Source organism: Malaclemys terrapin, chromosome 3 (assembly GCF_027887155.1).
Source record: "Malaclemys terrapin pileata isolate rMalTer1 chromosome 3, rMalTer1.hap1, whole genome shotgun sequence".
NCBI lineage: Eukaryota > Metazoa > Chordata > Testudines > Emydidae > Malaclemys > Malaclemys terrapin.
The window spans coordinates 52545479-52565392 of record NC_071507.1 but is presented as its reverse complement, the minus strand read 5'-3'; the positions used below and the strand labels follow the sequence as shown (position 1 = coordinate 52565392).

Sequence of the window (19914 nt, the reverse complement as noted above, 5' to 3'; positions counted from 1 at the left end):
ACCATTGGCCCTGCCACGGGCCCCTTGCCACTGACCGTCTTGGGTGCCGAGCGGTGCAGGCTGCTCTTGGGGGCTGGTGCGGCTCAGGGCCGGGCGCCGAGGCCACCGTTGACCGCACGGTGCCGTAGGAGCGGCGGGAGTGTCTACGGTCATGCCGGTGCCGACCCCGAGATCTGGACCTCAACGATGACGAGGAGCGGTACTCAACCGAAGTGCTGCTCTCATAGTCACCCCGGCGATTGTAGCTACGACTCTTCGATGCCGGTAACACTTGAGGGGAGTTCCGACCATAGTGTCTGGTGGAGTGGGCACTCGAGCCCGAGCGTCTATAACAATGGCATCGGGATCTGCTCCTGTAGTGCCGATTCGAAGAGGAGTGTCGACACCGCTTGTCTCGGTGCCTGTGCTCCCGGTGGGGAGTGGAGGACCGTAGAGACTCCCGTGCGAGCGAGTCAGCCAGTCTGAGTGGGGTGGAGGGCTGATGTGAGCTATGTGAGGACCTCGTTGAACAGGGCAGCGCACAGTCCTCGGAGCGTGGGCTATTTCTTGCCGGGGAGGGCTGGTATGCTCCCAACAGCGGCTTCCCTCGAGCAGCGCACCCGGCACCGGAAGGGAGAGGATGTCACGCGCGGCCTGTGCAGCCTCCGGCGTCGACGGTATTCTCACCACGGGAGTGGCATGTGCGGATGGGACTGGGCTACTCCACTCAGCACGAGTCGGAGGTCTGGGTCCCGAGGGGGATCGTGGGCTGCCCAACTCGGGTTCAGCCTCACCCCTGTCCTTTTGTCGGCGCTGCTGAGTCTTCCCTTGCTTCTTAGCGGGTGAGCGGAGCCGGCTGGTGGAGGGTGCCTCGCTCCGCACCGAGGACACGGTACCCGGTGCCAAGTCCGACTGGCACACCTGTGCCGGGGCTAATACAGATTCCATTAGCAGGGCCCGGAGCCGGATATCTCTCTCATGTTTAGTGCGAGGCTTGAACGACCTACAGATTTTACAGCGATCGATTACATGAGTCTCGCCCAAGCAGCAAAGACACTGAGTATGCGGGTCACTTCTTGGCACAGAACTGTGACAAGAGTCGCACGACTTGAAGTCTGGGGCATGGGGCATGCCCCGCACCAGGCTACTAACTAAGAAGTTATCCAACTATTGGAGAAGCGGAGTACTACTAAGGCTACTAGAAGAGCTACAGCAAAGCTGGAGCACAAAGTTCCGACTGCCTTCACTGGTGGCAAGAAGGAACTGAGGGTGGGGGGAGTGTGCAGCTCCCCTTATAGCGCGATATAGAGGCGCCACTCCAGGGGTTGCAGCGGTGCTCCCTTCCTACGGGTACTGCTAAGAAAACTTCCGGCACCGGTGCACGTGGTGAGCACGCACACCTACTGTGGAATACACAGGAGCAATCACTCGAGGAAGAACTCAGAAATTATGTTGTTTTCTGCGCATGCTGCCTCCATACTGAACACATTCTTTCCATTCCTCCTTCCCAATACAATTCAGTTAATGCTGCCCTCTTCCTGCTACTGAATTAATTTACACTGGGCTCTACATCTCTGCAGGGGTCCATTGCTGCTACCACCCAAAAGGTCCTCGGCTGTGCCTCCTCTAAGGGAGGGAGCTGAGCTGCTCAAGAGCTGATGGTTACTTTTGGGGGTAAGGAGAAGGAGAGAGGAGCAGGGGCTGCTCTTCACAAACTGGGAGGGAGAAATAGCAGCAGCTGAGCTTGAAGCCTGCTATGCTTCCTTCTGCTCTTCCTGTGAGAAATGTAGTTGGCCCAGCTGTTCAAGGATACATGTAAGTGACAAGCGAATGTGCCTCATATTCTTTCAATTCTCTGCTTGACTGGCCATTTGGTGTCTTGCTATGAATTAGCCCTTGAAAGAAATCCCTTGCTATGGATGTCAGTGTGTCTGATCTTAAACAATATCAATACTGGTAATCATGTCACCATGTTGGGGAAGCTGGGTCTACAGGTTCCATGCAAGTGAAAGTAGGAGCAGAATCAGAAATTCTGATCTGAGATACCACAATGATGAGCTTCTGAGAGAAGATGGATAAGTGTATGACCTGGTTCAGATGGAATCCTAAGATTACTTTTGGAATGAATTTAGAATGTTATCTGAAGGAAACCTTATCCTTATGAAACACCGTACAGGGAGGGTTCACCATAAGGGACTCTGCTCACCTACTCTTCTGGCTGAGGTGATTGCAACCAGAAAAGCAACTTTCATAGGTAGATGAGTGAAGTAACATGAGGCTAAATGTTTGAATGGGGGGAATTCATTAATGCTGACAGGACGAGAATAGAGGTGACGTATTGGAGTAGGTTTCAGCATCAGAAGAAAGATTCTGGTAGGAGTCCCCATGGAATAATGCTCCAAACAGCTGAGTTGCATACTTCCCACTTATTGTCTTTGGAGAAATGTCTGCTGAGGCTGTCTGCCAGAGTGCTCTGCATCTCTAGAAGGTGAACTGCCTAGAGGCAGATGCACCAATTCCATATATTGACAGCCTTTATGTAAAGAAGGGTGGATCTTGCTCCTTCATGTTTGTTGATATAATAAACAGTTTGCCACATTGTTCAACATAACCTAAACATGCAGTGTCTGGATGGATGGATAAAAACATTGCAAGCTTCAGGCACTTTGTGCAACCTAGTAGGGAGGAGTCCATAATTAACCTTTTTGTGGGTGGTGGATGATGAAGAGAAGCACTATGCACATTATCTTCAGGTTTTCCCGCCCAGGTGAGTGCTGTCAAAAGCCTGTGGAGAACCAAGAACAACTTCTCCAGATTGTGCTTGCTTGGCAAATAGATTGTCTGCAACCACGTATGTAGACATCACAGACAAAGTCTCGCAAAGGGAGTCACATATATAATGAGGCCATGTGGCCTATGAGGACAAGACAGGATCGTACGGTCATCTGAGGGCTCAATCAAAGTTGAGAGATGAGGTCCTTCATAGCATGGAACTGGTACTGAGGTAGGTATGCTTTGGCCACATTTGAATCCAAGGTCACTCCAATAAAGTCTATAGTCTATGTGGGAGCTAACGTGAACTTTTCTGCTTTTACTTTTTACTTTTCTGCTTTCACTCCTATAATTGTAGGGGTCAGATAAGGGACAGAGTTGCCACTTGTACTTCCTGGCATGACTTTCTCACAACCAGTCAGTCTTCTAGGTACAGGAACATTGATATGTCCTGATGACACAGCTACGCTGCCACTACCGACAAGTCCTTTGTGAAGACTTGGTGAGCTGTCAAGAGGTGGAAGGGGAGCACTCTGTATTGGTATTGATGGTAAATCACAGGAATTTCCTGTGTGCGGGGTGAATATCTATGTGAAAATAAGCATCCTTTAAATTGAGAGCTGTAAACCAATTACTCTAGTTTAGTGAGAGGATTATAGAGGCCAGAGTGATCATTCTGAATCTCAGGTGAAGGATGAAGACATTAAACTGTTTGAAATCTAGTATGGGCCTCCAGCCTCCTTCTTCTTGGGAATAAGGAAATAACTTGAGTAAGATTCTTTCCCCTTGTGTTGGGATGGTACTGGCTTTGTGGCTTCCAGATGGAGCAGAGAATCTACTCCCTGTCTGAGCATCTCTTGTGAGAGGAGTCCCTAGAGAGGGATGAGGGAGATGGTTTTAAAGGGGGAATGGACAGGAACTTTATTATATAACTAGTGGTGATGGTTTCCAGAACCCATTTGTCTGATGTTTTATGGTGCCATGGCGAGGATAAGGTGGCTGTCACTGAGGGTATGGGAATCCGATACAGGTAGATTTAGCAGGAGGACTCTTTTACAGCTCTTGACAGTGCTGTCAAAGGCTTATTCAGTGGGAGATTGGGCCTGGAAGGAGAAAAAAGGGGGAATGTTCTGCTTACTGTACTGTACTCTTTGGTGTTTTCTAGGAAGCTCATAACCCTTTTACAAGCAGAAAGCTAAGTGGCTGCTGTTGTCATTAAGACTGAGGCTTAGGGCATTTCATCTGTGGTGCAGGGGGAGAATTTCCTTTGAAGGACAAATCCACCACACTTAACTGGACTTTTTGGGAAATCTAGAGGATCAGAGCCACAAAGCCTGTCTCATGACTACAGATGTTGCCACCAAGCAGGAGGCTGTATCAGCTGCATCTACTGAAGCCTGGAAGGCAGACCTGGCTATCAATATACCCTCTTCAATGACTATTTGAAAGTGAAGTTTGTGTTCTGGAGGCAGCTAGTTGATGAATTTAGAGACCTTATTATAATTAATAAAAGCATACTTTGCCATTAAAACTGGTAGATTACTGTGCAGAGCTGTAAAGTGTCAGAAATGAAGTTATTTTCCCTAAAGCGGTCTAGATGTTTGTCTCCCTATCTATGAGTGCAGATCCGTGTTGGTGTTGCTTGTTCCTTTTGGGTGACAGGCTGCACCACTAAAGAGTCTGGAACAGGGTGTGAGAAATAGTATTATGCCCCTTTAGACAGTACAAAATACTTCTTCTCCATTCTTTTTGGAGTGGAAGCATAGGTGGCTGGAGTATGCCAGACCATTTTGGCTGGTTCTAAGATTGCCTCACAGATTGGCAATGCCACCTTACTATGACCCAAGTTCTGGAGGATATCCAGTAATTTATGATATCCTGTATTTCTTCCATGAGGATCTAGAGTGATTTTTCTTAGAAGATCCTGGCATTGTCTATAGTTGTCTGCTGGTTACAGTGAGGCTGATGAGACCTACACACCTGGTGAGGATGATGATAACCCCGCGGTCAGATTATCTCTCTTCCTTGGAGTGTTCCAGAGTGGGTTGGGATTCTTCCCCATGTGTGGATATATGCCTTGACTCTTTTTCTGTATTCAGGATGTCTCATATAAGGACCCCAGGAACTCCAGTAAAGCCATTGAGAGGGATCACAGAGGTAATGGTGGGAGGTAATGGTCCCTCCGAGGAACTGGGTAGTCTCTCCTGTGGGAGTGGGAAGGTGCCCATTAAATCTTAGAGCCTCTGTTGGGGCCGACTTCCCACCTTGATAAGACCCGTGAAGCTCTCCCACTGACCCCAGATTCAATGGAGGAGTACAAATCTTCTGTGTGGACAGGCAGGACCATCAGTACTGGTGGTGGCCTTACTATGGCTCAGCTGGTAGATGGCACTACTGAATGATGAACCAATAGTGTAGGCAAGGACCAGATCTGACACTACTGGCAACTCTGAGTCTGCAGAGATTGTAGGGTACTCTGGGATAGTGTATCTGACCTCATTGCTGGGGTACAAACAGGACAAACCCTTGGTGGTGCTGGTGGTGCCAGTTTTGGGTGAATTGCAGTTCTTGGTATCAACAACTCCTCCTCCCTGCAAATTGGTACCATTGGTGGAGGAGGCATCCACTTGCTCCTTTCCCTTACTGGTACCGAGAATGGTTTCACTCCTTCAGCAGTTGACATTCACAGGGCATTTTTGGTTCTCAGCGCTGAGAAACTGGTCCCTTGGCTCCTTGTGAGCGCCTGACACACATGTAGCTGGGCACAGAGTATCACCTGAGTCAGAAGGGGTCTGGGAAGAAGTCCTTTTCTTAGATGAGGACTTAGAGAGGGATTTCTCACATTTATTCTTATGAGAGAATTTACCCGTACCCTATTCATGTTGGCTTTGTTTGCTAAATTCCTTCACTTTGCTCTCAGCAGTTCTGGAGCTGGAGACAACCATGCTCGAAGGGGCACTACTTGACACTTACGTCTGATATACAGAGGGGGTCTTATGGGTTGGATCAAGGCCTCATTGAGCAATCCATCAGGAATCTTCTAAATCTGAAATTACGGGATTTATGGATTCAGTGAGGTAAGGAGCAGCAGATATTATACACAGAGGGGATGTGAGCTTCCCCAAGGCAATGCAGTCAAGTGGTTGTCACTGACCAGGAAGGTCTGGGGGCAGATCACACAGATCTTGAATCCTGGGGTCTTGGGCATACTAGGTACTCTGCACAGGGGAGTGAGAGAGAGGGCAGGGATATTCCAGACCTCTGGCTCCTAAACCTATCTCTAACCCTAGAATAAACTTATATAAAAGAGCAGGCCAAACTATTTACAACTGCTTACATTAAAATAAAGAATGTTAGCTAAAGCTGCGGATACTAGACAAGCTCTGCCTCAGACCACAGGCGGTAGAAAGGAAATAGAGAGGTTGTTGGTCTGCATCACTCCTTACAGCCTTGGTTTGGAACATGAGGAGGAGAAGGGCACAGGCGCAGACCAAAGGAATCTGCTAGTGAACAATCTTCAGGTCTCAGACATGTGAAGCGCATGCACACCTTGAGTGAATACATACAGGGACCATAACTTGAAGAAAAATGTTGTTGTCTGTCTCAGCACAGACATTAAGAAATGGATGATTACAAAAAACTGAACTATCCTCTCATCCATGCAGGTGGTGTCTCCAAGTCAAATTTGAGGTATGCTCGATGAACACCCAGGGGACAGTTTACACCATCACTAACAATACTGTATTTGTTCTGAGGATAAACAGTGGTGTGAATCTTTCATTTTTGTAAGCACTGTATTTAAAGGGAAAAAAACATCCTCCCAGAGATAATAAAGTAGACATACAGTACTAAAGATTTTCACTGAGGAATCTTACCTTGTTGAATTAGAAACTGAGTGGTAGGAACTAAGTCTGTCCATGGTGCAAAGTCACCTGTTTGTAAATCCACAAAATACTCAAAGATAACCCTGTCTCCAGCTGGGAACTGAATGCCTGTGAAGTTGTAAACAGATATTGAAGCAGAGAGACAAATCCTTAGCTGGTGCACATTAGAATTTTATGTCAAAGAGTTCTGACAATTTACACCAGCTGAGGATCTGCCCAGAAAATTTAGAGATTTCATATTGTTCAACTGCCTCTAAGTGTGGTGATGTAAAGCTAAACAACTGAACAGTAGTCAATATAGTTTATTTCTCAAAGAAATGAAATATGTGTACATATATTTCTAGATTTTTAAAAAACTTTAATCATCTTTCCTTCTTACCACTCATTGCAAGGTCAAAAATACATTTTGATTATCTCTAAGGGTATGCCACACTGAAAAAACCCCCATGGCAGCGAGTCTCAGAGCCTTGTCTACTGTCTTGGGCTCATGCTATGGGACTAAAATAGCAGTGTAGACATGCTTGTTCAGGCTGAAGCCTGAGCTCTGAAATCTGGCAAGGGAGGTGGATCTCACAGCCTGGGCTTCAGCCCAAGTGGGAATGTCTACACTGCTATTTTTAGCCCCATAGTGCAAGTCTTGCAAACCAAAGGCACCAGACTGGGGCACTGATGGTATGTTTACACTATAATTACAAACCCATGGCTGGCCCATGCCAGCTGATTCATGCTCACAGGGCTCAGGCCAAGGGGCTATTTAGTTATGGTGTAGACATTCGGGCTCGGGCTGGATCCCAGGCTCTAGGACCCTGTGAGGTGGCATGGTTCCAGAGCTTGGGCTGCAGCCTGAGCCCAAATGTCTACACCACCATTAAACAGTCCCTTAGCATAATCCCAAGCCAGCTAGCACAGGCCAGCCATGGGGGTCTAATTGCAGTGTATATGTATCCTGCCACAAGTGTTTCTTTGCAGTGTAGACATACTCTAAATGAATGAGCCTTCTAAATTTAAACTGACTAGCAACTCCATGGAACTACATGTATTTTCTGCTGCTTTGTGAACAGTTTTTCAGCAATCAGCCAAAGTGGAAATCATGACTGGCCTACCCTGACAACTTCACCTCTCCCAATCACAGTATTATTAATGACTCTGACTTTGTCTGAATATGATAATTACACAAATTATTTTGGGGAGAAAATCTGGGACTTTGAAAACAGAGATAATTATTCAGCTAGTTTGATCTTCTTTAGTTTTTTAGTACTAAACATTTTAGAAAGTGTACAAAACCATATATATAATATGTGGCTTTTAAGTCCAAACATGAACATTTTTTATTTATAAGATTTGGTTCTAAAAGATGAAAACCTTCAAACTAATTATAATAGAAACACCATAAAATTAATGAATGGTATGTAGTATACTACATATAGCAAAACTTACCAATAGGTGATTCTCCTTCAAATATATCACGAACAAAGTTACTGAAACCACGTGTTACAGTTACAAGAGACTCATCTTTGGTATTTATGCCAATCAGAGACTCTTCCTCATAATCAGTCTCTCGTCTTAAAACTCCTCCAACTGCCCAAGTAAATGCAAAGACATAGAGTTTCTCTAACAATGATGGCAATTTATCAGGATACTTTTCCAAAAGCCATTTCTGATCTTCCCTGGAATCAATGAAGAAAGAAGTAAGTTCAGTAATATTATAACAGGCTATTACTATTGTAGTCAACTGCTTCATTGCAAGTAATTAATTTATATGTTATAAATTGTTAATATGCACCAAGTAGGTTTATAAACATAAGGACTGGTAGGGTGGCATTTTCAAAAGACATGCATGGTTACTAATAGCCAAGTGGCATTCAACATATTACATACTTGTTGAGTACCAGACGGTAAATAATTCTGTAGTACTGCTGCCAAGGGTTCTCAAAAAGCCCCAGTAAGGCATGATATGTTAAAAGTATTACTCCACTTTTTCTAATACACTGTGAGGTGCTGTTTCAGTGTGAGACTGTGGTCTAACATAATTCCAAGATACGGTAGTTTGGCTGGTGGTCATGAATGGGTTGAGGGACACAGAACACGATCATACGTTGTGAACTAAATAATTATTCTGGAGGAATGCACAAGAGAACGTCCTTATTGGGGCTCAGGTATAAAGTTCAGATCGTTCTCTAAATCCTTGAATTAAAGAAAACTGTAAACAATCATCTAGTTAGTTTCATCCAACATCTCAGTTTGCGCAGCCAGGCAGATATCATGAGTATACACACACTTTGAGGTTGTAGTTTGGAAAAGATTTGACATGCAGACATTAAACAAAGTTAGGGCCACCATAGAACCTTGTGGTAGCCTGTTCTTTAAGATGCAAGGAAAACTAATGTTATTTGCCAACTCCTAATTATCCAATTTGAAGTAATGCACTGTTTATCAAGGGGTTTGTCTTTTCTTGAAAGAATAATGGCTCATGGTTAACAAATCTAAATCCATTGTCTGACCTTTTCTTTTCTACTGAGGCCTTTGCAATTAGTGCTTTGGCTTCAACTGTCAGTTGAGAGCTGAGATACTGGGTTTGGGACACTTTTGAAGTACCTGCAACAGCGTCCTGATGTTCAACACCTAAAAAAAAAGTCAGAAGACATCATTTGACATATGTATGAAATAAGTTTATAAGATTACACAAACTACAGTTGTACTAATTTTAGTTTGCTAGGCAATCAACTTTGAAACTTCTCATTTGCATTACAAATTTTATGGAATGTCAAAAGGCAACTGTTTTGAAAATGTTGGATTGACATTGGAACTATGTTTTACCAAATAATTTGTTATGACTTGATCATAATTTACTCTAGAAAATAATTCAAATGACTGACTGCAGTGAAAGGTCCTTTTTTGCTTCTACCAACATAGGAATAGGAAAAAAAATGTTCTACCTAATTGATGTACACATAAAACATAAACAACATTCTACACATATGAAATCTTTCAGCTTTCCGTTCTTCCTCTGTACCTATAAATCTGAATGCACTGCTAGGTTACTAGTAACTCCTACAGAATATGGTGCCCTTTGTGGAAAGGACAGATAAGATGGAGAATCAGAAGACATGGAGAATGGGTGATAAGAAGCTCATCTACTTAACTACTTCTGCTCTTAGGAAGCACTACAACCAGTAACTGTGGAGCTGGTTGTTCCTCTGTAGGAAAGCAGGTGGTTAAGACATTGGGGGATGACTGAGCTCATAAGTCAGAATCAAGACTGCTAGGCATGAGTTATTCTGAAGATTGACAATATACTGTGCAGAGTCAGGTCATTAGGAAATCAGAGATGGTAGCTGAACTTTATCCATTTTAATTTTAGTGGTGTTAGTTAACAAGAATAGCATTAAGTAGTATCAGATTTTTCTTTACCATACAATTGGCTGTATAATTGTAATTATTTTTTTCTCAGACTGATAGGAGTTCATTTGGATTAACAAGGACTGAAGACAAATAAAGTTGAATCATAGCATACATAGGTTTCTTTATGAGTAAAATTCACTTAGGAGAGTAAGGGCCAAAAATAGCCCCCAATGTAGCATAACTGCAATGGAACTACAGAGAGGACACTGGGGGACTCCACACTCCCTGCATGAACTAAAGCACGGGGCTCTGTGCCAGCTCCACATACAGACTTGCCATGTGAGACAAGATGGTGAATTCACTATCACTTGGAACATTTAAAATGAGAACAGATATATTTTAAATATATGCTTTATTTCAGCTTCTGGGAGAAATTCTATGACCTGTAGGTGCAGGGGCTCAGGATGTATGGTCAGAGGGTCTGTTCTGGCCTTGAAATCTGTAAGGTTATGAGTCAACCTGTTCATTCCCTTCTTTCATGGGCTATGGGGAGAACAGGATTGCCTGCACTGCCCTTAATGTGCTCATAATGCTTGCAGTTCTGCATTAAAATAATCTGCTGAAATTCCCCCCACCCCCAGTGCACAATTGATATATTCTGTGCCCACTTTCTTCTGAGTCATCAGAGATTGGCCACAGCAGAAGACAGGGCACTGGATGAGGTGGAGCAGTGTTCTGAAATGGTACAGTTAATTCTCTTTCTAAATGCCTTTCTGGTGTGTCTTCATCAAATGCTTAGGCGCATACTGATCACCAGATATGGGATTGGGAAGGAATTTTCTCCAAGGTCAGATTGGCAAGGGCCTTGAGTTTCTTCTACCTTCCTCTGTAGCACATGGCATGGTTTGCCTGCTGGGATTATCTTGGCATATCTCACCTAATCATTTCCCTGCCACTGCAGGCACCTCAGGCATTGGTGGCACCTTGTTCTTTGACTGTGGTATACAACAGTTTATCTAGACCAAAGTAGACCAAATAGAGGGGTGTCTCAGTGAAATATGGTGGCCCGTGACATACAGAAGGTCTGACTAGATTATCTGATGATCCCTTCTGGCCTTAAACTCTATAAAACTATGAAACTATGAAATATACTAATATTATGCTCTGTATTTCCTAGGGACTATAATATCCAACGTACTGTATGTTGCAACAAACTTGTATTATTTACCAATTACATATCTGTTAGAATTTTATTAAATGATTGAAATAATATAAAAACCTAATCTCTGGTTTCCAAAAAGATAACAAAAGAACAACAAAAAAAGTCTACATCGTTTCAAATACAACATAGGTTTTCATATATATTAATCTAAATAGAATTTTTAAAGTATTTATATTTTAACTCTTCACCCAAACCAAACTAAAAAAGAACAATGTGAAATATTTACAGCTTATTAGACATAAGTATGGAAAGAAAATACTTTATAATAGAGGCAAGTGTAAATAGGGTCCCAATTCTGTCATCTGTACTCATTCTGAATAATACTTCACTAAATAAATAGTTGCAGTGATTTCTGTGTAATTATTTCAAGAATAATATACTTTTCAACATGAGCAAAGGTGGTAGAATCAGGCCTTGGAGACAACTTTTTATTTCAGAAGGTTGAAAAAGCTACTAGGGGGGAAGCTGTTCTAGACTTGATTTTAACAAATAGGGAGGAACTCGTTGAGAATGTGAAAGTAGAAGGCAGCCTGGGTGAAAGTGATCATGAAATCATAGACTTTGCAATTCTAAGGAAGGGTAGAAGGGAGAACAGCAAAATAGAGACAATGGATTTCAGGAAGGCAGATTTTGGGAAGCTCAGAGAGCTAATAGGTAAGGTCCCATGGGAATCAAGACTGAGGGGAAAAACAACTGAGGAGAGTTGGCAGTTTTTCAAAGGGACACTATTAAGGGCCCAAAAGCAAGCTATTCCGCTGGTTAGGAAAGATAGAAAATGTGGCAAAAGACCACCTTGGCTTAACCACGAGATCTTGCACGATCTAAAAAATAAAAAGGAGTCATATAAAAAATGGAAACTAGGACAGATTACAAAGGATGAATATAGGCAAACAACACAGGAATGCAGGGGCAAGATTAGAAAGGCAAAGGCACAAAATGAGCTCAAACTAGCTACGGGAATAAAAGGAAACAAGAAGACTTTTTATCAATACATTAGAAGCAAGAGGAAGACCAAAGACAGGGTAGGCCCACTGCTTAGTGAAGAGGGAGAAACAGTAACAGGAAACTTGGAAATGGCAGAGATGCTTAATGACTTCTTTGTTTCGGTCTTCACCGAGAAGTCTGAAGGAATGCCTAACATAGTGAATGCTAATGGGAAGGGGGTAGGTTTAGCGGATAAAATAAAAAAAGAACAAGTTAAACATCACTTAGAAAAGTTAGATGCCTGCAAGTCACCCGGGCCTGATGAAATGCATCCTAGAATACTCAAGGAGCTAATAGAGGAGGTATCTGAGCCTCTAGCTATTATCTTTGGAAAGTCATGGGAGACGGGAGAGATTCCAGAAGACTGGAAAAGGGCAAATATAGTGCCCATCTATAAAAAGGGAAATAAAAACAACCCAGGTAACTACAGACCAGTTAGTTTAACTTCTGTGCCAGGGAAGATAATGGAGCAAGTAATTAAGGAAATCGTCTGCCAACACTTGGAAGGTGGTAAGGTGATAGGGAATAGCCAGCATGGATTTGTGAAGAACAAATCATGTCAAACCAATCTGATAGCTTTCTTTGATAGGATAACGAGCCTTGTGGATAAGGGTGAAGCGGTGGATGTGGTATACCTAGACTTTAGTAAGGCATTTGATACGGTCTCGCATGATATTCTTATCGATAAACTAGGCAAATACAAATTAGATGGGGCTACTATAAGGTGGGTGCATAACTGGCTGGATAATCGTACTCAGAGAGTTGTTATTAATGGTTCCCAATCCTGCTGGAAAGGCGTAACGAGTGGGGTACCGCAGGGGTCTGTTTTGGGACCGGCTCTGTTCAATATCTTCATCAACGACTTAGATATTGGCATAGAAAGTACGCTTATTAAGTTTGCGGATGATACCAAACTGGGAGGGATTGCAACTACTTTGGAGGACAGGGTCATAATTCAAAATGATCTGGACAAATTGGAGAAATGGTCTGAGTTAAACAGGATGAAGTTTAACAAAGACAAATGCAAAGTGCTCCACTTAGGAAGGAAAAATCAATTTCACACATACAGAATGGGAAAAGACTGTCTAGGAAGGAGTACGGCAGAAAGGGATCTAGGGGTTATAGTGGACCACAAGCTAAATATGAGTCAACAGTGTGATGCTGTTGCAAAAAAAGCAAACATGATTCTGGGATGTATTAACAGGTGTGTTGTGAGCAAGACACGAGAAGTCATTCTTCCGCTCTACTCTGCTCTGGTTAGGCCTCAGCTGGAGTATTGTGTCCAGTTCTGGGCGCCGCATTTTAAAAAAAGATGTGGAGAAACTGGAAAGGGTCCAAAGAAGAGCAACAAGAATGATTAAAGGTCTTGAGAACATGACCTATGAAGGAAGGCTGAAAGAATTGGGTTTGTTTAGTTTGGAAAAGAGAAGACTGAGAGGGGACATGATAGCAGTTTTCAGGTATATAAAAGGGTGTCATAAGGAGGAGGGAGAGAACTTGTTCACCTTAGCCTCTAAGGATAGAACCAGAAACAATGGGTTTAAACTGCAGCAAGGGAGGTCTAGATTGGACATTAGGAAAAAGTTCCTAACTGTCAGGGTGGTTAAACACTGGAACAAATTGCCTAGGGAGGTTGTGGAATCTCCGTCTCTGGAGATATTTAAGAGTAGGTTAGATAAATGTCTATTAGGGATGGTCTAGGCAGTATTTGGTCCTGCCATGCGGGCAGGGGACTGGACTCGATGACCTCTCGAGGTCCCTTCCAGTCCTAGAATCTATGAATCTATGAATCTATGAATCTTAAGTGACAAAATTAAGGATGCTTACTTACCATTACTACTGGAGGGTCTTCGAGATGTGTGGTCCCTATCTGTATTCCACACATGGGTTTTCATGCACACTATGCACCTGAATTCAGAGATTTTTAGTAAGCAGTGTCAGGTGGTCTGCACATGCATAGTTGTTCTTATGCTCTGAACCAGGAGTACAAAGGGCGGTGCAGACCAACACCTCTCCAGTTCCTCTTCTGCTGCAAATCTAACTATGATCTGCAGCAGGAAGGCAAGTAGTGGAATACAGACAGGTACCACATATCTCAAAGAACCTCCCGTAGTAACAAGTAAGTAATCTCCATTTCTTCTTCAAGTGATGGTCCCTATGTGAATTCCACATGTGGGAAATTAGGAAGCAGTGGTCAAACAGGAGGTGGATAAGAAGATGCAGATGTAATGACTGTAATACTGCTGTTCCTACAGTTATATCAGAAGTAGAAGACTCCATGTAGCGAGGCGGTGGGATACCCCACAGCCCCGCAGAGGGACGAGCCTCCCCTAGCACCAACATGGGCGGAGCCAGTGGGTCCTGCGCCCGCCCCCCAGAGGTCATGGCGCAGGACAGGAAGTAGTAAAAGCCCTGCTGCAGAGCTCACTTGAAAGCAAGCCGCCGGAGAGGCAAGATGCCTGTGGCCTAGCTCCGGGTTGGGAAACGCCAGCAGGCTGCGGCCGACCCGAGGACTGGCTGGGCCAGCCAAGCCTACCCCTCGCCAGCTACCCTGAGGAGCAGCCGAGCCTACCCCTCGCCAGCTACCCGGAGGAACCGATGGTGCTGGAAACCGCCGAGGACACCGGCCAAACCCAGGTACCTTACGAGGGGGAGTCCGGAAGTAGCCTGGGGGGCAGCCGACCCTGGCCTGGCCGCAGCAGGGCCAGAACCAATGTCAGTGTGTTGCGGTCAGGATCCCCACTAACACAGAAGCGAGTCTTCTGCCGCTGTTAGGGCCCTGGGCAGGGACACAGTGGAGCAGGTGGGCCTGCATCCCCCCTGCCACCCCACTCACGGGTGGCAGTCCCCCTCTTGCACCAGACATTCAGAAGCCTGAGCTCCTGACTGTTTGTTTGCTGCCCTGCCCTGACCTAGGGCCTGGGCTCATACTGAACTATTGGCTCAGCCCCTGCCTAAGGAACTGAACTCCTGACTGGTTGTTTACTGGCCAGCCCTGACCCAGGGCTTGGGCCCATAGCGAGCTATTGCGAGGCGGTGGGATACCTCACAGCCCCGCGGAGGGATGAGCCTCGGCCGAGCCCTTCTACACTCCACCAAAGCGTAATGTCTTGTAAAGATGTGTAAGGAGCTCCAGATAGCTGCAATATCTATTTCCAGTAATGGCAAGTCTTGCAGAGATGCCATAGAGATTGCTTGCATTCTGGTGGAATGGCCCCTCACCTCCTCTGCGGAGGAAATAAGAGCTAATTGGTAACAAACAATGTTGCAACCCAAGATCCATTTAGAGTCTCTCTGACCTCTTAAGTTCTCTGCTATGGCAATAAAAAAGCTAGGTGTCTTTTTAGTTGCTTTTGTTCTCTGTAGATAAAAGGTTAGTGCTCATCAGACGTCTAGAGAGTGAAGCCTCCTTGCCTCATCAGAGGCACATGGTTCTGGAAAAAAATATTGGTAAATGGATGGTTTGACTCATTTGAAACTCTGAAATTATTTTAGGGATGGATTTCGGGTGTAGGTGAAGAGAGATCATCTCTTTATGAAAGGCAATCTATGGTGGATTTGCCATGAGTGCTCCCAGCTTGGTCACCTTCTGGCAACTTTTATCGAGAGATGGGACATAGAGCATGTGGCTAAAGATTCGAAAGGAGGTTTGATGAGAATCGAAAGAATGAAGTTGTGGTCCTTCACCACTGGTGGAAAGGATCTAATAAATCCCTTCAAGAATCTAGTCATTTCAGGATGAATGAAGATAGTGTGTTCCTTAGTAGGAGAATGAAAAGCACTGATTACTGACAGATGAACCTGTGGGGAACTGACAGAGACACCCAATGTCTTAAAGGTGAATAGATATTTTAGAATAGCAGAGTTCTCACTGGACTCTAGAGATAATTGGTGTGGTGACCAAGAGGAGAAACACTTCCACTTGGCTGAATAGCATCTCGTGGTAGAATTCTTCCTGCTTTGGTTGAGGATGGATTGAACCACCCTAGAACATAAGTGCTCTACCTCTGATGCCCATCCAAATACCAGGCCTTGAGTTGTTGTGGCCCTGGGTTGGGATATATGATGGTGCCACTGTGTTGCATTAGCAGATCTGGAAATGGTTGGATGTTGATGGGCAGGCGGGTTGAAATCCTCAGGTGGTCTGAGAACCAGAACTGCCTCAGCTAGCTGGATGTGACGAGGATGACCCGAGCCCTGTCACAATGGATTTTCCAGAGGACTTGTAATACTAATGGCTTGGGAGAACAGGCATAACTGAGGTGGTCTGTCCAGAGTAACAGAAGGGAGCCCCCATTGAGAATGGAATTGTGAATCTAGCCCATTCATGGTCTGAGGAAAAATGTCTCCTGAGACCGTCTGCTAGGGAGTTCTGCATATTTGGAGGCATACTGCTGAAACAGTTATGTGATTTCAGATACAACAGTTCCACAGGTTGACTGTCTCTATATGCAGAGGGAGCTATCTTGTTCCCCTATTTGTTGACATAGAAGACTGTCATCATATTGCCAATATTATCTGGATATGTCAGGATTGGATGAGTGGAAAGAAAGCATTGCAGGCCCAACAGATCTCTTTTAGTTCCAGCAGATTGATATGCAGGACACTTGCCCATATGAGCTCCCTAACCTAAAATGGAGTCATCTGTGAAGCTAATCACCTTGGGTGTAGCTGTGAGGAAAGGAATTCCCATCCAAACTTTCTCTGGCTTTATCCTTGGGTAAGAGAGGCCAGAACCTTGGTAAGAATTGTTACTTTGGCACCGATGTTGTCTTTTTCTGGTGAGTAGATAGATTGAAGCCAGGTTTGTAGGCAATGGAGATGGAGCCTAGCAAATGGAGTAATGTGGATGAATGAGGCCATGTGGCCAAACATGGCAAGGCAAGTCTTGACTGTAGTCCAAGGTCTGAGGATGACCTCTTTTATTAGATCACCCAGGACACAGAATGTCTTGGTGAGGAGATAGGCTCACTCTAGAGCCATCCTGAAGGCATGTCAGAGGGCCAAAAAGCTTAAAATCTAAGGGATTTTTCTGAATGACTCATTCTGGAAGCACAAGATTCAAAAGTGGTATAAATGGTATTTTTGTGGAAAAACTGTTATTTTCAAGCAGTTTAAGAGAGTAATGCAAACAGTGGAAAGTATTTTTTAAACTCTAGACATGTAAGTGGCTGAGTCATTTTAGTTTTGCCCAGTCTTGAGGAAACAAGTGTTTGAATACAAACTAATTAGATGGGTCATTATATGCTCAACATCAAAGAATCAAACACCTATGAAAGGAAAAATGATTTTAAATTAATTTTAAAATGTATTTACTCACTGTGACAGAAGAGTCCATTTTTGCTCATTATATCAATAAAAGCACCAAGGATTCTGCAGAGATTCATTACAATTCCCATCTGCTGCACGGGAAATGGCTGCATTTTCTTGTGTTTATCTAAAAAATTTAGTCCTTTTTTTATACTTTTTTCAAATAAACTTTCAAGACACTCTGAGCCACTTTGTGTAATTATTCTGGAAGCTTTCAACAGCCATGTCTTTACATAAGGTTCCCATCCCAGATTACTTGGGTCCTGTTAATTAAATCAAATGAGTTGTATAGTCTTTACAATAGATCTTGAGAAATGTGTTTGTGCTAGACAGACTATAAAGCTGGAGGCTTATTATTTTTGCACTGGCTTCAAAATGAGCAAGATGGGACACAAACAGGGAATCAGACCTCTAACTACTAATAATCATTGCATTCCCATTACTCCCCCCCCCACCCCAGAGCAAGTGGTCAGAAAGGACAGGGAACATGCAGAGACTTGGCTCCAATCACACTACTCACTGGCTATTGTAGCTAAACTGACATTGAGGGTGCAGAGACTTGCTGCCCATACACAGCAGTAGCAAAATTACTCCCCCACTACATAGCAAAAAGGAAGCAGGGGAGGAATTTGTGATTCACAGCTGTATCCCTGAGCATAGTGCCGCCTGGTGCTACTTCTGGGGTGATGCAATTTATGCACTGCCCTTTACTCATGGCTGTGCCTAAAGTCACAATCTAGCTCTGTGAGTGCAAAATTTATGACTGAAAATTGTGACCTCAAAAATTGAGGCTGTTACTTAAAATAATACTCTACAAATATATAGCCTTCAGTGCATGTGTATTGTTCCCTCTAAAATCACTGACAGGATAATACAAAACTGGTGGTTTAACAATGTACTAAACATTAATTCGCTCAGTTTGTTATGTTGGCATTTTTGCAGATGAAGTCAAATAAATCAATAAGGCAAAAAAATTCTTATTAGAAAATAATCTGTAATTTTTCTTACAGACTTACCACAAAAACCATTGCACATCGACTGACAGTAGCAGGACTGGCCTGAGAGAGACTGTCCGTTTCAAATATCATTCTGATTCCTGATGGTAAGTAGATTCTTTCACTATTCGCAAGACACAGAGTTCTGGTATCATCTAGCACAGTATTTAAGTTTTCTATCCAAACTGTGTCTACTGGTCCATCCAAGATTATCCACTGCCAATCAGTAATAGTTTTACCTACAAATAAGCATTCATTTTATAGTCGCACTATCACACATATAAAAAGAAGCTCTTCTGTTGCATTTTCTGCCTGACAAGAGTCTTCAGAAGTCATAAAAGCTTGTCTTACAACATGTGGTAGAAATGCAATACAGTTAATAGAATGGAACGTGTTACTCCAATAATTATCTGAGATTGCTTGAGAAATAAACTCAGCTTTGCCTCATACCATCTCTGTCTGTCAGTAAAAGAAGATTATTGGATCCAAAACTTGCAAACATTTAATGTGTTTAATTAATGATTAAGTACAGAAAGATAGATTTTAAGTGATTACAAGTAATGAGGCATAAAAGTCAGAATTGATTACAAAGAAATAAAAGGTATAACACAACTAACACCTAACTCAACAAACTAAGTGAATTCAAAGCAAAAGTTTCTCTCACCATATGCTCCAGCAATCTTACTATCTGGAGTCCTTGCAGCCAGGATCCCTCCCCCCAGTTCAGTGTTAATTTCATTGTCCTTAAGGTATTGTTGATGCTGTGAGTAGAGATGAGGGGAGAGATGATTTGAGGCCTCTCTTCCTCATTTTTATCCTTTCCCTCTTCTTTGAGAATCATCTCCAGCTGGGGATCAGGAGACAGAAAGTCTCGAGAGATGGGAATTGCCAGCTGTAAATTTCTCACTCAGACCCTTTTTCCTGCCAAAGAATGGCCACTTAACTGGGTGATGGTCCATTTGATTTTCTTGACACCTGGTTGAGGCGTCAGTTTGCTTTTTGTCTCTGAGGAACTGGTTTGTGCCTGCTTTTCTAAACTTGGAAAATATCTCAGCCATGTCATACAATAGAATTTTATAACTTTACATACAATGTTGTCACACATATTTTACCAGGACAATAATGATCAGTACATTAGGAGTTTTCACATGACACCACAAGGCATACTTTGTACAAAATCCATAATAGTTTCGTAAAAAGGGTAAACATAAGGATACAGATTATAACAACTGCTAATTGTGTGTTGTCCCAATCAAATCCCTTGTACTCAATTAGCATGAGACTAGGACCTAAAGCAGCACTAGCCTCCCCAAAGAAAGAGGAATAATCATTTTGGAAAGCTTAATTGTATAGGCATGTCTTTAGAAGGTTTTACAAGTAGAGGAATAGTGCTCAGCAAACAATTGGCAGAATGATCCAACCCTAA

At 43.5% G+C, this 19914-nt stretch overlaps 1 protein-coding gene across 1 annotated transcript in view; it reads right to left on the bottom strand.

Annotated features, from left to right (window-relative positions):
• Nucleotides 1-19914, bottom strand: part of DNAH14 (dynein axonemal heavy chain 14) — a 468480-nt gene that overhangs the window by 178820 nt on the left and 269746 nt on the right. The window contains 7 exon segments of the mRNA XM_054022851.1: nucleotides 6627-6743; nucleotides 8073-8302; nucleotides 11580-11623; nucleotides 12294-12321; nucleotides 17500-17756; nucleotides 18510-18727; nucleotides 19153-19249. Coding sequence (XP_053878826.1) covers nucleotides 6627-6743; nucleotides 8073-8302; nucleotides 11580-11623; nucleotides 12294-12321; nucleotides 17500-17756; nucleotides 18510-18727; nucleotides 19153-19249 — 991 coding nt within the window.